This window comes from Anomaloglossus baeobatrachus, chromosome 1 (assembly GCF_048569485.1).
Source record: "Anomaloglossus baeobatrachus isolate aAnoBae1 chromosome 1, aAnoBae1.hap1, whole genome shotgun sequence".
In the NCBI taxonomy this organism is placed as follows: Eukaryota; Metazoa; Chordata; class Amphibia; order Anura; family Aromobatidae; genus Anomaloglossus; species Anomaloglossus baeobatrachus.
Window position 1 is genome coordinate 345,454,844 of NC_134353.1, and position 23,948 is coordinate 345,478,791.

The window sequence follows — 23,948 nt, forward strand, 5'->3', positions numbered from 1 at the left end:
CCCTAGGGGCAGAGTGTATCCACTCTCTGCTCCAGAGACGGAGGCTATGTCCAAATATATTCAGGACAGCCTGGCGAAGGGGTTCATTCGCAAGTCTATTTCACCGGCTGGTGCAGGGTTCTTTTTTGTGCAGAAGAAGGAAGGGGATCTGCGCCCCTGTATCGATTACAGGGGATTAAATGCAATCACGATCAAGAACAAATACCCTTTGCCCCTCATTACTGAGCTATTTGATCGATTCCGCGGGGCAAAGGTCTTCACAAAGCTGGATCTACGCGGGGCGTATAATCTAGTGCGAGTCCGAAAGGGCGATGAGTGGAAGACCGCCTTTAACACCAGGGACGGTCACTACGAGTATCTAGTAATGCCCTTCGGACTCTGCAATGCCCCCGCTGTATTTCAAGACTTTGTGAATGACATTTTCCGGGATTTGTATCTTTCCGTGGTTGCATACCTGGATGACATTCTTATCTTCTCCCCCGATCTTACCACCCATCGGAGAAATGTCATCCGAGTACTTAAGAGGCTCCGCACCCATTCGCTATATGCTAAGCTGGAAAAGTGCGTGTTTGAACGGGAATCCTTGCCGTTCCTGGGGTACATCGTGTCCAGTCAGGGGTTAGCAATGGATCCGGGGAAGTTGGAGACAGTGATGAACTGGCCTGAGCCCCACTCGCTGAAGGCGATCCAGCGATTCTTGGGGTTTATCAATTATTATCGCCAGTTCATTCCCAACTTCTTGACGGTGGCAGCACCCATCATTGCCCTTACCCGCAAGGGCGCTAATCCCAAAGCATGGACACGAGAAACGGTAGAGGCATTTCACACTCTCAAAACTCACTTCTCCAGAGCTCCCATCCTTCATCGTCCAGACATCTCCAAAGCCTTCCTACTGGAGGTAGACGCCTCTTCGGTCGGTGCAGGTGCAGTCCTGTACCAGAAAAACGAACGAGGAAGGAAGCATCCTTGTTTCTTTTTCTCCAAGACCTTTTCTCCGGCCGAGAGGAACTACTCCATAGGGGATAGGGAGTTACTGGCGATGAAACTAGCATTCCAGGAATGGCGGCATCTCCTGGAGGGTGCGAAGCATCCATTTGAGGTATTTTCTGACCACAAAAACCTCACATACCTCCAGACAGCACAACGCCTGAACCCAAGGCAGGCCCGTTGGTCTTTATTCTTCTCCCGGTTCCGCTTTATTATCCGCCACCTGGCCGGTGAGAAGAACGTACGGGCCGATGCCTTGTCACGTTGTATGGTTGTGTTGGAGGAGGACAAGGAGGAGCCTTGTCTTATACTACCCCCGGACAGCTTGAGGATGGTCACTCCCACTTCTTTGGACCAGGTGCCACCTGGCAAAACCCTCGTTCCCCCTGAACTACGGAACGAGGTGCTATCGTGGGCCCATGCCTCCAAGGTCGGGGGTCACTTCGGGGTCAAAAGGACCAGAGACCTGGTGACCAGGCATTATTGGTGGCCGAGACTACCCCAGGACATACAGGAATATGTGGGAGCCTTTATGTCGTGTGCTCAGAATAAGCCGTCCCGGCAGAGACCGGCAGGTCTTCTTCACCCACTGCCAGTGCCGGATCGTCCCTGGGAAGTGGTAGGGATGGACTTCCTGGGAGATCTGCCCAAGTCAGCAGGGCACAGGGTCGTATGGGTCATCACGGACCACTTCTCTAAAATGGTCCACTTGGTGCCTCTCCCATGACTCCCGACGTCACGTGCTCTCGCCACCTTGTTCATTCGGCATGTATTTAGGTTGCATGGCATGCCTGACAAGGTGGTGAGCGACCGAGGTCCCCAGTTCGCGTCTCGCTTCTGGAGAGAGCTCTGTAAGCTCCTGCAGATAGAGCTGAACATCTCCTCCGCATACCATCCCGAGACCAATGGACTAGTGGAGAGGACTAATCAAACCTTGGTAACTTACCTCCGCCATTTTATCTCCGCGCATCACGACAACTGGGCTAACCTCCTTCCTTGGGCCGAATTTGCCATTAACAACTCGGTCCATGAATCCTCTGGCCAGACTCCGTTCCTACTCAATAACGGACAACATCCCAGAATCCCGGTTCCGATGCCCATTATGTCACCCGATACTAGAGTGGAGGATTGGGCGACCAAGGCCCGGGAGATCTGGGATGACACCCAAGAGGCTCTTAAGAGGGCTAAAGACCGGATGTTGACAACGGCTGATGTTCGCCGTCGCCCTGCACCATCCTTCGCCCCTGGTGACCTAGTATGGCTGTCCTCTAAGAATGTTAACCTACGGGTACAGGCAGCCAAATTCGCCCCTAGGTATCTGGGTCCGTTTAAAGTACTACAGCAGGTAAACCCGGTGGCATACCGACTCCAGCTCCCTCCACGCTGGGCTATAGCCAACACCTTTCACGTGTCCCTCCTGAAACCCGTACGACTTAATAAATTCTCGGGGTCCCTGCCGGCTCAAACCGACTCCCCGTCCGACGACCCTGAGGTGGCAAAACTTGTGAAGACAAAAGTCATACAGGGCAAGAGGTACTACCTCGTGGAGTGGGCCGGAGCATAGATCCTGGGAGTTGAAGGATCATATCCGCGCCCCGGGGTTGATAGCAGCCTTCAAGCACGGACAAGGGGAGGGGCCTAGACGGGGGGGTAATGTTACATCTCGTGGCTCTCCTGAGGCAAGGACTGAGGCAGTCTCCCATTCCTTGCCTGCCACGAGCACTCCTGCTCAGCAGCGCCAAAGGTCTGCCAGACTGCGCAGTGTGCAGGAGATACCTTCTCAGAGAGGCAGCAGAAGGGCGACACCTAGTGGTTCTCCTGTTACAAGGAGTGAAGCGGTCTCCCATTCCTGACCTGCCGCAGGCCCTCCTGCTCAGCGGCCCCGTAGGTCTGCGAGGTTGCGCAATGTGCAGAGGTTTACTGCTCAGGGAAGCAGTGAGACTCCCGTTACCTCTGCACATTGTGAGACCGAGGATCCCGCCTCTATTTCCCAGAGGCAGGAGGGCGAGCATGTGCTATGCGTGGTGGGTTCTGATTCGCCCACTGACGTCACACGGCTTGATGACAAGGCAGGTGACGTGGTGAATCCTGACTGGCCAGGCTGGGACGTCGTGGACCCTGATTGGGTCAAGTCCGTCATCTCCGCCTCGCGCCCGCCCTTGGGTGGAACGACACCTCCTTAAAAGCTCCTCCTGCCATCATGGCGGCGCACGACCGTCCTTCTATGTTTGGATGTCTGGCAGCGTGCTGCCACGCCACTGCTCAGGCATTACTGTCTTTTGTGGGCTTGGCCCTTGCTGCTTAGGCAGTACCTCGTTTGCAGGCCGTGTTCCTGCCTTGCTGCTCCGGCAGTATCCCCTTCAACAGGCCGTGTTCCTGTCCCAGGTGCGCTCCTCAAGTCTCCACCGGACTCACCTGGTTATTGAAAGCACACGTGCGTGGGCACCTCTGTGCTACCCTCGTGCCATATTCTCGTGACTTCCACTGACACACGTGCGTGGGCACCTCTGTGCTTCCCTGTGCAACAGGTACACCGAGCCGTGAGATCCGTGCCATACAACCCTCACGGGTTAGGGCAGATCGGTGTACATAGATCGTCTGTGACATTCCAGACGATCGCTAGCAGCAACCCGCTCACTCTTCACCCACCATAGCGGCGGTCCCTTACACCGCACAGTGGACCTTGACCGGCGGAAGCTGTCCATTTCCCATCTTGGCACGCTTCCCCGGGTCCCCCTCGTAACAGTTGGATATCTTCTTTTTTTCCTATTACCCACAAGCTCATGTAACCATATACCTGAAGCAGGACTGAATTGCAGGAACGGTGAGCTGGATATTTACTTCAATCAACATAAAAAAATATTTCATATAACCCCTCCCAGAGAGTTAAACAGCTATAATGTTCCCCAACCATAAGTCTCAAAATATAAAAAATAATGCTTGCATTAAAAAAGCATAAAAATATTTATCTCGCATAGTGAATGCTGAAATACGAAGAAAAGCAAAACAGCAGAATTTTCAGTTGCCCCAATTCCCCAACAAATGCAATATAAAGTGATCATCGTATGTACCCATGGTATCATTAAAAACATCATCTGGATGTACAAATAAAAAACTAACCACAATATAGGACTATCCACAGAAAAATAAAAGGGTTATGGCTCTTGGACGAAGGGGATTTAAAAATGAAAGAATAAAAAATGTAACATTGCCTGATCCTTAAGGTGTTAATGAGTAAACTAAATAAATAAATGGTAAAAATATTAACTTACCAATAATCCACCAAGTATGTTAAGCCAATATGACCACACACAGAAGCCACTGTAGCTATGTGTCCTCGATTCTTTTTCATCATTGCAGGCAAGAAAGATTTGGTTGTCTTGAAAATAAATGAAATAAGTCTAAAGTAAATTTATATATATATATATATATATATATATATATACTGTATATAGATATAGTCATTCGTTCATTCATTAATAAATAGAATGGACACACCTGTTCATGGAATGGTTTTCGATTTTCCTTTTGGAATGTACATATTATATATTCAGACATGAAACTAAACAGAGTATCTGTTAAACTTTAGACTCCTCAAAGTACAGTACACTCATTTTACTTTTATACTGCATATTATGGGTTGTTACTCTGCCACAGAATAAATTTGGAGTCAATGATGGAGCAGTATCTACATCAGTTTCAAAGCACTAATGACACTATTAATCCTGACCAACTCAATTTGCTGAAATACAGTCTCAAACATGGAAAAAACCTCCACCATGCTTCATTGTTATCTGCAGAAACTCATTATTGTACCATTCTCCGATCTTTTTTGTTACAACCAAATAGTTTAAACTTTGACTCCTTAGTACAGAGGACATGCTGCCATATTTCTGCACTCCATTTCCTGTTTTTGTGCATAGTTCAGTCACTTGGCTTAGTTCTAAGTCATAGGTATGGTTTTTGAATGCTATTTTTACATGATGACAACTTCTGTGGCCGGAGTTCTCCGAACAGGACATGGGTGTAGCTGGGTCCTACTGGTTACTGCTAGTTCTAACCTGATGGCACTGTTGGATATCAGTCAATTTTGAAAGTATCTAAGCATGATGTGAGTTTCATTTGTAGCACTCAACTTCCTTGGCTAAAGCGGGCTTTACACGCTACAACAAATCTAACGATGTGTCGGCGGGGTCACGTCGTAAGTGACGCACATCCGGCATCGTTAGTGTTGTTGTAGCGTGTGACAGCTACGTGCGATTGCGATTAAACGTAAAACCGTTCATCGCATACACGTCGTTCATTTCCTTAAAATTGCACGTCGGGTTGTTCAATATTCCCGAGGTACCACACATCGCAGTGTGTGACACCCCGGGAAAGATGAACAGATCTTACCTGCATCCCATGGCTCCCGCCGGCAATGCGGAAGGAAGAGGATGGGCGAGATGTTTACGTCGCGCTCATCTCCGCCCCTCCGCTTCTATTGGCCGGCTGCTGCGTGACGTCGCTGTGACGCTGAACGTCCCTCCCACTCCAGGAAGTGGATGTTCGCCGCCCACATCGAGGTCGTATGGACGGGTAAGTGTGTGTGACGGGAAATAATCGTTTGTGCGACATGGTCAACAAATTGAACGTGCCGCACATACGATGGGGGCGGGTACGATCGCATACGATATCGTATGTGATATCGTAAGGTGTAAAGCAGGCTTAACCGTTGCCTCGATGGTACTCAATGTTACCCATATGTTGTGTGGGTATATACTGTACAGTATACAAACCAGGTGAAATATGTATTGAATGTGTCATCAATTAAGTAAATATATTTCTAAATGTGCTATTGACTTGAATTTATAACCAGAAGTCTGTAACAACCAATCCAATCCACACATGCAAAGTAACCACACTATAGATGTCTATACATTTTATGGTGTATAATAATAATAATGAGAAATGAAACAGAGGAAAAGTATTGAACATGCTTACTGTTTATTTAATACTTTGTACAAGAACCTTTGTTGATGATGACAGCAAGATGCTACCTTTAAGAAGAAACTAGTCCCAGGCATTGCGCAGATGTAATTTTGGCCTATTTTTCCATACAAACACTCTTCAATTCTTATATGAAGTTTGCCAGTGCCGTATGCTGAAAAACAGCACCACATCATGATCTTGCCACCTCCAAACTTTACTGTTATGGTGATTTGGGGGTGATATTTGGCTTCCAAATATAGTATGTATTATTGCATCCAAAACGTTCAATTTTGGTATCCTTTGTCCAGACTATATTCTCCTAGTATTTCACCGGCTTGTCTAAATGTTGCTGAGCAAACTTTAAACATGTTTGAACATTCTTTTTGTTCGGCAATGGAGTCTTGCTTGGTGAGCAAAAGAAAGATAAACCTGGCTCACTACCGTAATTAGGTGCTCTGGAGAAAAACGTCAATCAAGCAAAGTATATTCTCCAGCACACTAAAAGAATATATGAAAAGTCCAGTATGGTGCTGAATTTTTTTTTTTATTTCATGTCCAGAGAAAGTCCATAGAAATAGTCCAACGTTTCGAACTGTATGGTTCTTCTTCAAGGACTACAATCTATATAGGTGTAGGGGCAGTAACTCTAAGCACCAATAACTAGGGTAAGGACCTGTATTTGTAAATCGATGATAGGTCTGTATGGACCTTTTGAGGGTACAAGACATCAATATAAATATATGTAGTGTGGTATGGGCACACAGCGCAAGATCATATGGGATATCAGGATACCTTTAATAGGATGGCTCAAGGGAAAGTCATCAGTGATGCTGATGATGGAATTCAGAGTAAAATGTACTTCTCCATAAGCTAAGGCAAAACCATGTTCGATTGTGGAGTATATGCTTGCTATGGGTGACGACCACAAGGAGATTATGTATAAAGGTTAAATGGCTACTTCTGGTGGCTCCTCTTGTTACGTATACTTCCTAAAGGGAAAAGATAACATAGACTCGGGGTATGAAATGCATGGTGCCCTGCATTGGTGGAGAGCGTGGTGAGGAGTGGAGAGCCACAGACATGGTTTTGTCTTAGCTTATGGAGAAGTACATTTTACACTGAATTCTATCATCAGCATCACTGATGACTTTCCCTTGAGCCATCCTATTAGAGGTATCCTGATATCCCATATGATCTTGTGCTGTGTGCCCATACCACACTATATATATTTATATTGATGTCTTGTACCCTCAAATGTCCATACAGACCTATCATCGATTTAAAAATACAGGTCCTTAACCTAGTTACTGGTGCTTAGAGTTAATGCCCCTACACCTATATAGATTGTGGTCCTTGAAGAATAACCATACGGTTTGAAACATTGGACTATTTCTATGGACTTTCTTTGCTTGGTGAGCATGCATACACGCCATGCTGCTGGGTGCATTACTAATAGATGCAATAATTCTGGGCGACTACAGACTGATATTTTTAGGCTGAGGGAGACCGCATGCCGTTTTTAAAAATTATTTATTTAAATAATTAAAAAAAAAAAAATCTGCATGGGGTCCCTCTTATTTTCATACACAACCAAGATAAGCACACGGCTGGAGGCTGCAGCCTGTAGCCGTATGCTTTATCTGTGCTGGGTATCATAATATGGGGACCAAATGCCAATTTATTTATTTATTTTTACACCACTATAGGGACACACAGCATGTGTGATTCTAAGCAGTCAAACACGCCGTCACACAGAGTGGGAGCGTGGTCTGACTGCAACCAATCAGAGATGCTAAGACTGCGGGGGAAGCATTGAATGTGTATGAGGGTAATGAGCAGTCCCATAAGTAGTGTAACAGCCATGCGGGATACTCGGTAAGTATAACGCACCTGCTCTAATCCCCCTAGCCCTATCTACCACCATTTTAAAGTGCATACTTTGGGTCCCCATAGACTTATATGGGGATTGGCATCCAGGCAGATATCTCGTTGGATCCGCCGATTCTTGATATCTGTGGGTTTACCCATCACTACACATAACTTAATTTAAGGACATCTATGATTTGATTTCTGTGCCCGTGTGGATAGGATAGGATGTTACTGACATCTGATGAGAAACTCATGTCAATATCACCTTTATAAATATACAGTCATATGAAAAAGTCACAAGAAAATGTGCAATCCGCATTTAAACAAAATTTGACCGGTGCAAAAGTATGGGCACCTTATCAATTTCTTGATTTGAACACTCCTAACTACTTTTTACTGACTTACTAAAGCACTAAATTGGTTTTGTAACCTCATTGAGCTTTGAACTTCATAGGCAGGTGTATCCAATCATGAGAAAAGGTATTTAAGGTGGCCACTTGCAAGTTGTTCTCCTATTTGAATCTCCTATGAAGAGTGGCATCATGGTCTCCTCAAAACAACTCTCAAATGATCTGAAAACAAAGATTATTCAACATAGTTGTTCAGGGGAAGCATACAAAACGTTGTCTCAGAGATTTAAACTGTCAGTTTCCACTGTGAGGAACATAGTAAGGAAATGGAAGAACACAGGTACAGTTCTTGTTAAGCCCAGAAGTGGCAGGCCAAGAAAAATATCAGAAAGGCAGAGAAGAAGAATGGTGAGAACAGTCAAGGACAATCCACAGACCACCTCCAAAGACCTGCAGCATCACCTTGCTGCAGATGGTGTCACTGTGCATCGGTCAACAATACAGCGCACGTTGCACAAGGAGAAGCTGTATGGGAGAGTGATGCGAAAGAAGCCGTTTCTGCAAGCACGCCACAAACAGAGTCAACTGAGGTATGCAACAGCACATTTGGACAAGCCAGTTACATTTTGGAAGAAGGTCCTGTGGACTGATGAAACAAATATTGAGTTGTTTTGTCATAGAAAAAGGCGTTATGCATGGAGGCAAAAAAACACGGCATTCCAAGAAAAGCACTTGCTACCCACAGTAAAATTTGGTGGAGGTTCCATCATGCTTTGGGGCGGTGTGGCCAATGCCGGCACCGGCGGGAATCTTGTTAAATTTGAGGGTCGCATGGATTCAACTCAGTATCAGCAGATTCTTGACAATAATGTGCAAGAATCAGTGACGAAGTTGAAGTTACGCAGGGGATGGATATTTCAGCAAGACAATGATCCAAAACAGTGCTCCAAATCTACTCAGGCATTCATGCAGAGGAACAATTACAATGTTCTGGAATGGCCATCCCAGTCCCCAGACCTGAATATAATTGAAAATCTGTGGGATGATTTGAAGCGTGCTGTTCATGCTTGGCGACCATCAAACTTAACTGAACTGGAATTGTTTTGTAAACAGGAATGGTCAAATATACCTTCATCTAGGATCTAGGAACTCATTAAAAGCTACAGGAAGCGACTAGAGGCTGTTATTTTTGCAAAAGGAGGATCTACAAAATATTAATGTCACATTTATGTTGAGGCGCCCATACTTTTGCACAGGTAAAATTTTGTTTAAATGCGGATTGCACATTTTCTGTTAGTACAATAAACTTCATTTCAATCCAGAAATATTACTCAGTCCATCAGTTATTAGATATATGAAACAGAAATAGCTGTTGCAAAAACGCAAATTGTTATACAGAAAAAAGGTTAACATTAATAGGAGTGCCCAAACTTTTTCATATGACTGTATTTACTTAGAAAATTGGTAATATTCCCAATACTTATTTCCTTATTTCACCTGCTGTATATGTGTGTGTCGTTTATATATATATATATATATATATATATATACACTGTATATATATATATATATATATATATATATATAGATAGATAGATAGATAGATATATATGTATATATGTATCTATATATATATATATATATATAGATATATATATATATAAAAATGTATGTACAGTATATGTATGTATGTGTGTGTGTATATATATAGCGCACACACACACACACAGTGAGGAAAATAAGTATTTGATACACTAACGATTTTGCAAGTTTTCCCACCTACAAAGCATGGAGAGGTGTGTGATTTTTTTATCGTAGGTACTCTTCAAGTGTGACAGACAGAGTAAAAACAAAAATCTAGTATTGTATGATTTTTATATAATTAATCTGCATTTTATTGCATAACATAGTATTTCGTAAAATAGAAAAACTGAACTTTACAGTTGGTACAGAAACCTTTGTTTGCAATTACAGAGGTCAGACGTTTCCTGTAGTTCATGACCAAGTTTCCACACACTGCAGCAGGAATTTTGGCCCACTCCTCCCATACAGATATTTTACAGATCTTTCAGGTTTTGGGACTACATTGAGTTTCACCTCCCTCCAAAAATGTTCTATTGTGTTCAGGTCTGGAGACTGACTAGGCTTAAGTGCTCCTTATGGAGCCACTCCTTAGTTGCCATGGCTGTGTGTTTCAGGTCAGTGTCATGCTGGAAGATCCAGCCACAACCCATCTTCAGTGTTCTTACAGAGTGAAGGAGGTTGATGTCCAAAATTTTGCAATACATGACCCCATCCATCCTCCCTTTAATACAGTGCAGTCCTCCTGTCCCTTTTGTTGAAAAGCAGCCCCATGGTATGATGTTTCCATCCCATGCTTCATGGTTGGAATGGTGCTCTTGGGGTTGTACTCATTCTTCTTCTTCCTCCAAATTTGGTGAATTGAGTTGCTAGAAAAATTTCTATTTTGGTCTCATCTAACCACATGACCTTCTCCCATGCCTCCTTTGGATCATCCAGATGGTCATTGGCGAGCTTCAAATGGACCTGGACATGTGCTGGTGTGAGAAGCGGGATTTTGCGTGCAATGCAGGATTTTAATCCATGACGGCGTAGAGTGTTACTAACCGTAATCTTTGAGACTGTTGTTCCAGTTCTGTTCAGGTTATTCACCAGGTCCTCTCATGTAGTTCTGGGCTGATTCCTGACCTTTCTCAGAATCATTCTTACCCCACGAAGCAAGATCTTGCATGAAGCCCCAGACCAAGTAAGATTGACAGTCATCTTGTGTTTCTTCCATCTTATAATAATTGCGCCAACAGTTGTTGCATTCTCATTAAGTTGTTTGCCTATTGTCCTGCAGCCCATACCAACCTTGTGCAGGTGTACAATTTTGTCCCGGGTGTCCTTAGACAGCTCTTTGGTCTTTGCCATGGTGGAGAGGGCGGAGTGTGATTGAGTGTGTGGACAGGTGGTTTTTGTACAGGTAACAAGTTCAAGCAGGTGCAACTAATACAGGTAATGGGTGCAGCGTAGGAGGGCTTCTTAAAGAAAAAAAATAACAGGTCTGTGAAAGCCAAAACTCTTGCTGGTTGGAGGTGATCAAATACTTATTTTATGGAATAAAATGCAAATTAATTATTTAAAAATCATAGAATGTGATTTTTCTGGATTTTTTTTAATTTTGTCTGTCACAGTTGAGATAAAATTTACAGACTTCTCCATTCTTTGTAGGTGGGAAAACTTTCAAAATTGGCAGTTTATTACATATTTACGTTCCCCACTGTGTATATATGTATATAACAAAAGTGAAAACACAGCTCACATTTTTGTACATATTTTATTATATCTTTTCATGGGACAACACTTAAGACATGACACTTTGATACAATGTAAAGTAGTCAGTGTACAGCTAGAATAACAGTGTAAATAAGTGGCCAAGACCATACAGCGTATAAACAAGGCAGGTTCCACTCAGAACAGGTCTGCTCATTTTCAGCCAAAGAAGTTCAGTGCACGTGCTCAGAGTCCTATTCAGAGGCTGTATTTTCAAATTAGACGTATCAGTGCTGCCAGCATTGCTGCAAAGATTAAAGGGATGGGGGGTCAGCCTGTCAGTGCTCAGACCATACGTCGCACACTGTATCAAATTGGTCTACATGGCTGTTGTCCTAAAAGAAAGCTTTTTCTACAGAGGATGCACAAGAAAGCCAACAAGCAGTTTGCTGAAGACAAGCAGACTAAGGACATGGATTACTGGAACCATGCCCTGTGGTCTGATGAGAACAGGATAAACATATTTGACTCAAGAGTGTGTGGCGACAACCAAGTGAGGAGTACAAAGACAAATATGTCAAGCATGGTGGTGGGAGTGTCATTGTTTGGGGCTGCATTAATGCTGCTTGTTGTGGGGAGTTAGTTCATTGAGGGAACCATGCATGCCAACATCTACTGTGCCATACTGAAGCAAAGCTTGATCCCTCTCCATTCAGAAACTAGGCTGCAAGGCATTAGTCTAACATGATAATGACCACAAACACAAATAAAAGACAACCACTGCCTTGTAAAGAAACTGAGGGTAAAGATGCTGGACTGATTAAGCATTTTTCCAGACCTAAATCCTATTGAGCATCTGTGGAAGAGCACAAGGTCTCTAACATCCACCAGCTCCGTGATGTCTTTGTGTCGGAGTAGAAGAGGATTCTAGCAGCAACCTTTAAAGCTCTAATGAACTCCATACCAAAAAAAAAGTTAAGGCTGTGCTTGAACATAATGGTGGTCACACAAAATATTGACAGTTTGTCCACAGTTTGGCCAATTTCACTTAAGGGTAAGCTCATTGTTATTGACAGTGGTCTAGACATTAATAGCTGTGTGTTCAGATACTTAGAGGTCACATAAATTTACACTATTATACTATCTGTACACTGACCACTTTATATTATATCAAAGTGTTACATCTTCAGTGTTGTCCTATGAACAGATATAATAAAATATTTACACTTTTGTGATATACTGTATGTTATGTATGTATATATTATGGATACGGCTCACCTGGCAGCATTTCAATTTGGCATGGGAGGTGACTTTAAACAAAATGTCCAGGCTGCTTTATTAAAGCTCCATAAAACAAGCCACACACGGAAAATAAATGGCTTTTCTTTGCAGGAAACAAGATACACAGTCCTCACCAAGGCACTACAGTGTTAATCCAGCACACAAGTACAAGCATGGAGATTTTATAAATGAGGAATTCTTATCTTCAGACACCAGTAGCTAATGAATTCTCCTGGATTTCATATATCCACTATACTACCCACCATGGTGGGGATATGTGAGCAGCCAGTCCCACCCATCTCTGACTGCTCATAAACCTAGCTTTTGTCAGCCGTATTAACCCTCTCAGTACTGTACATACTAGAGCTAGCGTGCATGCAATAACCACTTCTGTGATACATATCTCCCCTCCATGACGTGTCTGGTGGCTATCTTACTATATACAACCCCTGGCAAAAATTATGGAATCACCTGGCTCTGAGGATGTTCATTCAGTTGTTTACTTTTGTTTAAAAAAAAAAAGCAGATCACAGACATGGCACAAAACTAAAGTAATTTCAAATAGCAACTTTCTGGCTTTAAGAAAGACTAAAAAAAATCATGAAAACATAATGTGCTAGCCAGTAACGGTTACTTTTCAAAACCAAACGGTGGGAAAAATTATGGAATTACTAAATTCTGAGGTAAAAATTATGGAATCATGAAAAACAAACAAAAGAACACTCCAATACATCACTAGTATTTTGTTGCACCACCTCTGGCTTGTATAAAAGCTTGCAGTCTCTGAGGCATGGACTTAATGAGTGACAAACAGTACTCTTCATCAATCTGACTCCAACTTTCTATGATTGCTGTTGCCAGATCAGCTTTGCAGGTTGGAGCCTTGTCATGGACCATTTTCTTCAACTTCCACCAAAGATTTTCAATTGGATTGAAATCCAGACTATTTGCAGGCCATGTCATTGACCTTATGTGTCTTTTAAAAAATGTTTTCACAGTTTTTTCTCTATGGCAGGAAGCATTATCATCTTGATAAATTATTTCATCATCTCCAAACATCCTTTCAATTGATGAGATAAGAAAAGTGTCCAAAATTTCAATGTAAACTTGGGCATTTATTGAAGATGTAATGACAGCCATCTCCCCAGTGTCTTTACCTGACATGTAGCTCCATATCATCAATGACTGTGGAAATTGACATGTTCTCTTCAGGCAGTCATCTTGATAAATATAATTGGAACGACACCAAAGAAAAATGCAAGCATCATCACCTTGCCCAATGCAGATTCACGATTCATCACTGAATATGACTTTCATCCAATCAATCCACAGTCCACGATTGCTTTTTCTTAGCCCATTGTAACCTTGTTTTTTTCTGTTTAAGTGTAAAGGCCCCGTCACACTAAGCAACATCGCTAGCAACATCGCTGCTAACGAACAACTTTTGTGACGTTGCTAGCGATGTTGCTGTGTGTGACATCCAGCAACAACCTGGCCCCTGCTGTGAGGTCGTTGGTTGTTGCTGAATGTCCTGGGCCATTTTTTAGTTGTTGCTGTCCTGCTGTGAAGCACAGATCGCTGTGTGTGACAGCAACAACTAAATGTGCAGGCAGCAGGAGCCGGCTTCTGCGGAGGCTGGTAACCAATGTAAACATCGGGTAACCAAGAAGCCCTGTCCTTGGTTACCCGATATTTACCTTTGATACCAGCCTCCGCCGCTCTCACTGTCAGTGCCGGCTCCTGTTGTGTGCACATGTAGCTACAGCACACATCGGGAAATTAACCCCATGTGTGCTGTAACTAGGAGAGCAGGGAGCCAGTGCTAAGCAGTGTGCGCTGCTCCTTGCTCTGTGCACATGTAGCTGCAGCACACATCGGGTTAATTAACCCCATGTGTGCTGTAACTAGGAGAGCAGGGAGCCAGCGCTAAGCAGTGTGCGCTGCTCCCTGCTCTGTGCACATGTAGCTGCAGCACACATCCTGTAATTAACCCGATGTGTGCTGTAACTAGGAGAGCAGGGAGCCAGCGCTCAGTGTTCGCTGCTCCCTGCTCTCTGCACTTGTAGCTCCGTGCGGTGGTAACCAAGGTAAATATCGGGTTGGTTACCCGATATTTACCTTAGTTACCAAGCGCAGCATCTTCCACGCGGCGCTGGGGGCTTGTCACTGGTTGCTGGTGAGCTCACCAGCAACTTGTGTAGCCACGCTCCAGCGATCCCTGCCAGGTCAGGTTGCTGGTGGGATCGCTGGAGCGTTGCAGTGTGACATCTCACCAGCAACCTCCTAGCAACTTACCAGCGATCCCTATCGTTGTTGGGATCGCTGGTAAGTTGCTTAGTGTGACTGGACCTTTAATGATGGCTTTTGTTTATCTTTTCTGTATGTAAATCCCATTTTCTTTAGGCGATTTCTTACAGTTCAGTCACAGACATTGACTCCAGTTTCCTCCCATTCGTTCCTCATTTATTTTGTTGTGCATTTCCTGTTTTGGAGACTTATTGCTTTACGTTTCCTGTCTTGACACTTTGATGTCTTCTTTCCAGTATGTTTGCCTTTAACAACCTTCCCATGTTTTTTGTATTTGGTCCAGATTTTAGACACAGCTGACTGAGAACAAACCAACATGTTTTGCAACATTGTGTGATGATTTACCCTCTTTTAAGAGTTTGATAATCCTCTCCTTTGTTTAAATTGACATTTCTCGTGTTGGAGCCATGATTCATGTCAGTCCACTTGGTGCAACAGCTCTCCAAGGTGTAATCACTCCTTTTTAGATGCAGACAAATGAGCAGATCTTATTTGATGCAGGTGTTAGTTTTGGGAATGAAAATGTACAGGCTAAATCCATTATTTTTACCTCAGAATTGAGTGATTCCATAATTTTTCCCCCTGTTTGGTCTTGAAAAGTAACCGTTACTGGCTAGCACATTATGTTTTTATGATTTTTTTTTAGTGTTTCTTAAAGCCAGAAAGTTGCCATTTGAAATTACTTTAGTTTTGTGCCATGTCTGTGATCTGCTTTTTTTAAACAAAAGTAAACAACTGAATGAACATCCCCAGGTGAGTCTAATTTTTTCCAGGGGTTGTATATATTGAACAAAAATATAAATGCAACACTTTTGTTTTTGCTCCCACTAGTTGAACTCAAACATCTAAAACTTTTTTTCTATATACATAAAAGGCCTTTTTCTTTTAAATATTGTTCAAAAATGTGTCTAAATCTATGTTAATGATCACTTCTCCTTGCTGAGAAAATCCATCCTCCAAGATGTTGATTAGATAGAAGGATTATTGAATAGATGTGCCTTAAGCCTGCTTTTGTGATGTTGCTAGCGATGTTGCTGTGCGTGACATCCAGCAACAACCTGGCCCCTGCTGTGAGGTCGCTGGTTGTTGCTGAATGTCCTGGACCATTTTTTAGTTGTTGCTCTCCCGCTGTGAAGCACACATCGCTGTGTGACAGCGAGAGAGCAACTACTGAACGTGCAGTGAGCAGGGAGCCGGCTTTTGCAGACGCTGGTAACCAATGTAAATATCGGGTAACCAAGAAGCCCTTTCCTTGGTTACCCGATATTTACCTTCGTTACCAGTGTCTGCCGCTCTCACGCTGCCAGTGCCGGCTCCCTGCACACATAGCCAGACTACACATCGGGTAATTAACCCAATGTGTACTCTGGCTAGGAGTGCAGGGAGCCAGCGCTAAGCGAAGTGCGCTGGTAAAGAAGGTAAATATCGGGTTGGTTACCCGATATTTACCTTAGTTACCAAGTGCAGCATCGCTTCCACGCGTCGCTGCTGGCTGGGGGCTGGTCACTGGTTGCTGGTGAGATCTGCCTGTTTGACAGCTCACCAGCAACCCGTGTAGCGAGGCTCCAGCGATCCCTACCAGGTCAGGTTGCTGGTGGGATCGCTGGAGTGTCGCTTAATGTGACGGAACCTTAACACAGATTTAGATAAATTTGAGTCCAATATTCGAGAGAAAAAGACCTTTTGTGTACATAGAAAAAGTGTTAGATCTTTGAGTTCAGCTCATAAAAAATGAGAGCAAAAACAAAATTGTTCACATTCCTCCCTGCAGGGTTCATCAGATAAGTCTGCTAGCCATCCGGCCTGCTGGGACAGGATTTACATGTTTGCAGGTGGCTACTTCTGCTCTTCTCTCTCTGTCTGCCTAAACTACTCTGGTTTTCAAAACTCACAGCAGTAACGTTTGGGCACTAAAACTCCACCTATCCAAGCCATTTTCTAGAAACTGGCTCAGCGGGGGGTTAACTCTTGGTGTATCTGTGTGTGCTGAATATTTCACATAAACAGTGCAATACGTCAATCAAGTATTAAAGACACATTAATGTAGTATATACATTATATTAATACATATATATAGTATATATATTAATATATATTAATTGAGAAAAGAGTCTTAAGGGTGTTTTACACGCTGCGACATCGCTAACGCTATATCGTCGGGGTCACGTCGTTAGTGACGCACATCTGGCGCCGTTAGCGACATCACAGCGTGTGACACCAAGGAGCGACGATCAACGATCGCAAAAGTTTCAAAAATCGTTGCTCGTTGACACGTCGCTCCTTTTCATAACATCGTTGCTGCTGCAGGTACGATGTTGTTTTTCGTTCCTGCGGCAGCACACATCGCTATGTGTGACACCGCAGGAACGACGAATATCTCCTTACCTGAGTCCACCGGAAAAGAAGGAAGGAAGGAGGTGGGCGGGATCTTCCGCCCGCTCATCTCCGCCCCTCCTCTGCTATTGGGCGGCCGCTTAGTGACACCGCAGTGACATCGCTATGGATTTTCCAGCAATCACAGTGATGTCGCTGACCAGGTATGTGCGTGTGACGCTGCCGTAGCAATAATGTTCACTACGGCAGCGATCACCAAATGTCGCACAAACGATGGGGGTGGCTGCTATCGTGCACGACATCGCTAGCTATCGCTAGCGATGTCGCAGCGTGTAAAGCACCCTTTACTCTAGAGCACACTAGGGCCCTAATTCATCAAGACTGGACATTTTCATGCCGGTCTTGGTGAGAGGCGTAGAGTGGAGTGCGAGGCGCACATCTCTTCAGGAATCAGGTGAAGCGGCATGCACCTCGCAATGAATTTGATGACCGGAGGTAACCACACCCCATCCCAACTAAACCAACTTTGTGAGAGCTGGAGAAAAATGGTGTGAAAATGGCAAAAGTTGCAAAATCTTTGTGCAACCTCATGTCACACAAACAAAATATGACTTTTCAAAGCTTTTATATGCCAGTGTGCTGGTGTAAAAGCTTTGATAAACAGGCTTCTAGGTGATGAAATACAGATAAAAGTATAACTGCTGTTCTTTAGAACTTAAAAGTGATATTACTAACCCAGAAATGAGAAATAATGTTAACTTCAAAAGTCTTCTCAATTTGATGATCTTGTAGTTCCAGAAATTCAACACCAAACACTACTCCTGCATTATTAATCAGAATGTCCACATCTCCAATGGTCGTCTTCACCTACATAATATCATAAAAATGAGTTACAAGTTCTTAGAGACATAATAATATAAATGTTTTACACATATTAAAAATGAATAGCAATACGACCCAGAGAAGGTCGCTACTATTTCTGGTCCACCGGGTCTACAGAACCCCAAAAGCGTTATTTAAAATGAAACTTAGAACTGACGATAAATGTCTAAGGTGTAGGAGGGAGGGTGCAGATTTGATGCATATGTTTCTGTTCGTGGTCCTATTTATCTGATCTCTGGGAAAAGGTAGGCAACTTGATAGACAGAGTATTCAATGTGGATATACGCTTGAGCCCAAAATTGGGTATCTTGGGAGTAATAGGAGAGGAGGGCCCTGCTGCTACACAATTCGCAATATCGAAAATTCTGTATCAGACCAGGAAAATGATTGCTAGACACTGGTTGGCTGCTAGCCCACCTGGAATGTCCGAGGTAATTGCCAGTCTAAACAGTAAAAATTTTAATGGAGAAAGGAATGGATAACAAAAGAGGCACCATTCCTAAATTTGGTAAACAATGGGGTGAGTGGATTCAAAGTCCTTCTGTGGTTCAATTGTGTGAATCAGCTCACCGTGTAGAGGCTCAATCCCGATTCCGTCCTGGATCGCGGACAGGCACTGCCACAGCCCGGTATAATGTAGAAAAGAAAAGGATGTCCAGCTCTTCAGGCAAAGAATCACGTCTTTATTTCATCATGCAGACAGAGAGAATGACATGACCAGCACTACGCGTTTCAGGTGAAAACACTCACCCTTAATCTGTGGTTGCTGATGAACTTGCCAGCAATGTTCTCATTAATTGTTTGCTTTTATGATCATTTATTTGGTAAGACTTCTCTTGCAAATTTTTCTCACCGGGGGTTTTGTAAAGGGGATAGTGGGACGGGTGGGGGGGTAAAAGGGATGGGCTGTTTGTAGGTATATAAAGAATACTGTGAACCTTGAGATATATATATATGTGTGTGTATATATATATGTGTATATATATATATATATATATATATATATATATATATATATAATATTGTATTATGATGATGTCATGATCTGTTCTGACTATATTGTGCATAATGAAATTTGTTTGATTTAAAAGAAAAAAAAATGAATACCTACCTTGTCAGCTGCAGAATAAATCTCGTCCTTTTTACTGCAGTCTACCACATACGTAAAAGCTTTAGCTCCCAGTTTCCGGCATTGTTCTGCTGTTTCTTCTATTCCATCCTGCAGAAAGCGGTAGATATACATTAATGGAATCTGTATGTACACTGAAGATCACAAACCAAATTTTCTTAAGTAATAAATTCTATCTACTAATTAATATTTTCAAATTCTAACCCCTTTTCCAGCCGTATAACATAGTACGGTCGTTATATTGCTAACTATCATTATTTGCTCTGGATGGTATAACATGCTGCCATAGTTTCTGAAATATTTGAACAACAAACAATATAATTTAAAATCTATCCATAATTAGCATCCTAGCTCTATGAATTTATTAGATGTAACTCCCACCTGAAACATCGGTACAGGTCGCATTGAAATGCACATACCACAAACAAATCTCTGGCAATGCTATTTTGAATGGCGAATCATGTCACTCTGGGGGTAACATATGTGAAATCCCCATGGGTGAGATGATTCATGCTCACAGGAATTGCTTTGAGAATGACAATACCTCCGGGAAGAGAGAGCAATATGTAGTAGACTAACAAATCACAAATATCCGGATTGGTCCCTTAACATTAGATAGAGGAGACTGCAATACAAACAAAAAACTACTTCATGTGTTTACAAACCTAATGTTGTTACAACGTACAGTAAAAGAATTCTCTGCTATTAAAGGAAACCTGTCACCAGTGTGTTAGTGTATGAGATAATACCCTCACCCTACTCCACGTCTGTGCTGCATTCTAAAAAGTTGTATATTATGTGCTGACCCCACTGTATATGCCCCAAAAACCTTTTGACTAGCTCCAGCACTGTACGCAAATACCCCCGATGCGGTCCCAAGGGCATCTTTGCAGTGGCTTCTGTCCCTCCTGTTTGTTGGTAATTGCCGCCCTCCTGATGTGATTGATGTGGATGAAACGTCCTGCGCCGTCCATACAGCCAGACAAAATCTCACACCTGTGCAGGGAGATCGCGGTTTGTACAAGCACACTTTGCTCTGCACTGCTGACACATGCGCACAGGGCCGGCTCCAGGTTTTTGTGGGCCCTGGGCGAAAGAGTCTAAGTGGGCCCCATCCACACATAGACATGCACAGATACATACACATACAGGCATACGTACACATACATATTTAAAGGGAAATTCACAAAAACACATATAAATAGACAAAAATGTATACACTGTCCTATACACTGACAGACATAGATACACATCATACATGCACACACTGACACATTAGAGATATTTCTAATATTGGGAAGCCGGCAACAGCCTCATTCACCTCCCCTCTTGTGTCCATCCAGCTCCTCCTGGGCATGTGTCTTTGCCACGCTGATTGGTGGCCATCACTAACAGACATGGTCGAACATAGAGAACACTAACACTGCTGTATATACAGTACATCACAAGAGAGGCTGGGGACATACACATTACTTTAGGGCATACATATTACTGAGGAAAGAGATATACAGCAATGGGGGCCATACAGCTCTAGAGGGGGGCAGTGGCTCTGGGGTGGGGGGACAAACAGCTCTGAGGTGGGGAGGTGGCATGCAGCTCTGGGAGTACACACAGCTCTGAAGGGGTATACAGCACTGGGGTGGAGGTGACATACAACTCTGGGGGTATAGCAGTATGCAGCCCCCATATTCCTCCATATAATTTTATGAAGCCCCCATAGTTCTCTATGCAGCCCCCATATGGCACTATGCAACCCCCATATAACATTAAGCAGCCCCAATATAGCACAATGCAGACCCATATAGCATTAGGCATCCTCATGTGGTATACAGCCCCCATATAGCACAATGCAGACCCAGATAGCATTAGGCACCTTCATGTAGTATACAGCCCCCATATAGCACAATGCAGACCCAGATAGCATTAGGCACCTTCATGTAGTATACAGCCCCCATATAGCACAATGCAGACCCAGATAGCATTAGGCACCTTCATGTAGTATACAGGCTGCATATAGCACAATGAAGACCCACATAGCATTAGGCACCCTCATGTAGTATACAGCTGCCATACAGCACAATGCAGACATAAATAGCATTAGGCACCCTCATGTAGTATACAGCCGCCATATAGCACAGTGCAGACCCACATAGCATTGGGCACCTTTATGTAGTATACAGCCGCCATATAGCACAGTGCAGACCCAGATAGCATTAGGCACCCTCATGTAGTACACAGCCGCCATATAGCACAGTGCAGACCCTCATAGCATTGGGCACCTTCATGTAGTATACAGCCGCCATATAGAGAACAGTGCAGACCCAGATTGCATTAGGCACCCTCATGTAGTATACAGCCAATATATAGCTTTTTACAACTTTTTAGAATGCAGCTCAGAGGCTGAGTAGGGTGGTTGTATTTAGCTCATACACTAAAAAAACTGGTGACAGGTTCCCTTTAAACAGATTATCAATAAATCTCTTCTATCCTTTTCCATGTTCTGTGCTGTCATTCACAAGGGTTGCGTTTTTTTCTGCCCAAACAGCACCTACAATGGGTAATACCTTGTCCCCTAGTTTGGCCCTAGGTTATAGTACTTCATAGAATGGCACTTGGTTGCTGCATGTAGGTTTCTACAAATGTGGTTTCAATAGATGTTCCTGTTGTGACTTTGTTAAAAAAAAAATTGAACTTTTATAATGTGATTGACAAGAAAACTTTTAAGATACAACAATTTTTGATTCGCAATTCAACTTCACTTATGGTCTACATTGTGAAGCTTGCAATTTATTTAATATTGGCTGCACAATAAGATAGCTGAAACAAGTCCATATGCTATTGTGGTACCTGCTTTGGGAGCTAGCTATAGAGTTCCACCCACATTCACTTCTACAGATGCTGCTTCTTTGGTTGAACTGCAGAAAACTACAATTTCCAAGGTGCCTTGCAAATCTGAGGGAGGAGGAGCAGCAGAAGAGACTAAGATGGATTGGTGGAACAAGGTGAAGAAGAAGGGAGGTGGGGTTTGTACTGTGGAGTGTGAGGAGGTTCAGCCATCTTGCAGGGGTAAAGCAGCGACTCCGTGTGACGAGAGACTGAGTTATGATGCTATAGAACATACTATTGAGAGGAACTGCCTACTCAAAAGGATTTTGCCTCACATACCCATCCTCTCCAAGCCATTGGAGCCGGAAGCTCCAGTGTGGGATAGTCTTAGATAACAGACCTGCTGCAGACAGAAGTGAGTAAGGCATTGCTGGGACTTGTAGTTCTACTACTGGAAAAGTGTACTGAAGTTATTCATAACGGAGTGTACCTGGGACTTGTAGTTCTACAGTCTGAGAAGTGTGCTGAAGCAAAGTACAAGGGTGTGCTCAAGAGGACTTTCGATTGCACTAATTAGGAATTTGTATAGGACCAGCCCTGGGGAAATACTGCCTTCATTACCTTAACCAGCATACAGCAAGCGCACCAACATCTGCGGCAACTGGGGCCCACATTTGGGACTGTGTTAATTGTGAGGCTGCAGCTGTTAGTAGGTAAATTGTAATTAGTCAGCAGAGTGTGTGTTGTAGGTTAAAGAAGAAGCATTACCCCTAATCTTCAGGTCTATTGCAACGCATCCCTCCTGCACTTCTGTATAATACTGCATAACATTATTAATAATAATAATAATAATAATAATAATAATAATAATCTTTATTTCTATAGCGTCAGCATATTCCGCAGCGCTTTACAATTCAGGAGGATCATATACATATACATATCATAAACATATACATATATAAACAAGTAACAATTATAGAAGATACAATATTTAAAGGGAAAAAAGGCAACCCTGCTCGTGAGAGCTTACAGTCTACAATGAGATGGGGGGAGGGGCAAGGTACAAGTGCTTATTTACAATAACAATCCAGCTATCTCAAGGAAATGGGGGATAGATAATGGCTTCCTGGACCAGTTGGCCAGGGCCTTGAGATGCATTTGGGTGCCATGGAGTTTGACATGGGGTTATTTTCTGATAAATTGTGGAGGGATTAGGTGAAATTAGTTTATTACCTGTTAATTAATCATTACCTGTTGTTCACTGTTAGGCTATGTGCGCACGTTGCGTAAATTCATGCAGTTACGCTGCGCTTTGCAGCGCAGCGTAACTGCATGCGTCCTGCGTCCCCTGCACAGTCTATGGAGATTGTGCAGGGGCCGTGCGCACGTGGCGTTTTAGTGCGCAGCGCTTCGGCTACTGCCAAAGCGCTGCGCAAAAAGAAGTGGCATGTCACTTCTTCCGTGCGCTTTGCCGGCAGCTCCTGCTCTGTCTATGGCAGGAGCTGCAGGCAGAGCGCACGTTCTCGCCGGCACCATGCGCTTCAGAACGGAGCTTTTCAGCTGCGCTCTGAAGCGCACCTTTTACGGTGCTGGGCAGTACGCAACGTGTGCACATACCCTTAGGGGTACTTCACACACAGCGAGATCGCTACTGAGATCGCTGCTGAGTCACGTTTTTTGTGACCTCATTAGCGATCTCGCTGTGTGTGACACTGAGCAGCGATCTGGCCCCTGCT

The 23,948-nt window shown here is 43.6% G+C and overlaps 1 protein-coding gene across 1 annotated transcript in view; it reads right to left on the bottom strand.

Annotated features, from left to right (window-relative positions):
- The window catches only part of LOC142313478 (17-beta-hydroxysteroid dehydrogenase 13-like), a 149,571-nt gene that overhangs the window by 63,722 nt on the left and 61,901 nt on the right, over positions 1-23,948 (bottom strand). The window contains exons 2-4 of the mRNA XM_075352397.1: positions 19,369-19,476; positions 18,111-18,242; positions 4,260-4,366 (exon numbers count right to left, since the gene is read on the bottom strand). Coding sequence (XP_075208512.1) covers positions 4,260-4,366; positions 18,111-18,242; positions 19,369-19,476 — 347 coding nt within the window. The remainder of the gene's footprint in view (positions 1-4,259; positions 4,367-18,110; positions 18,243-19,368; positions 19,477-23,948) is intronic.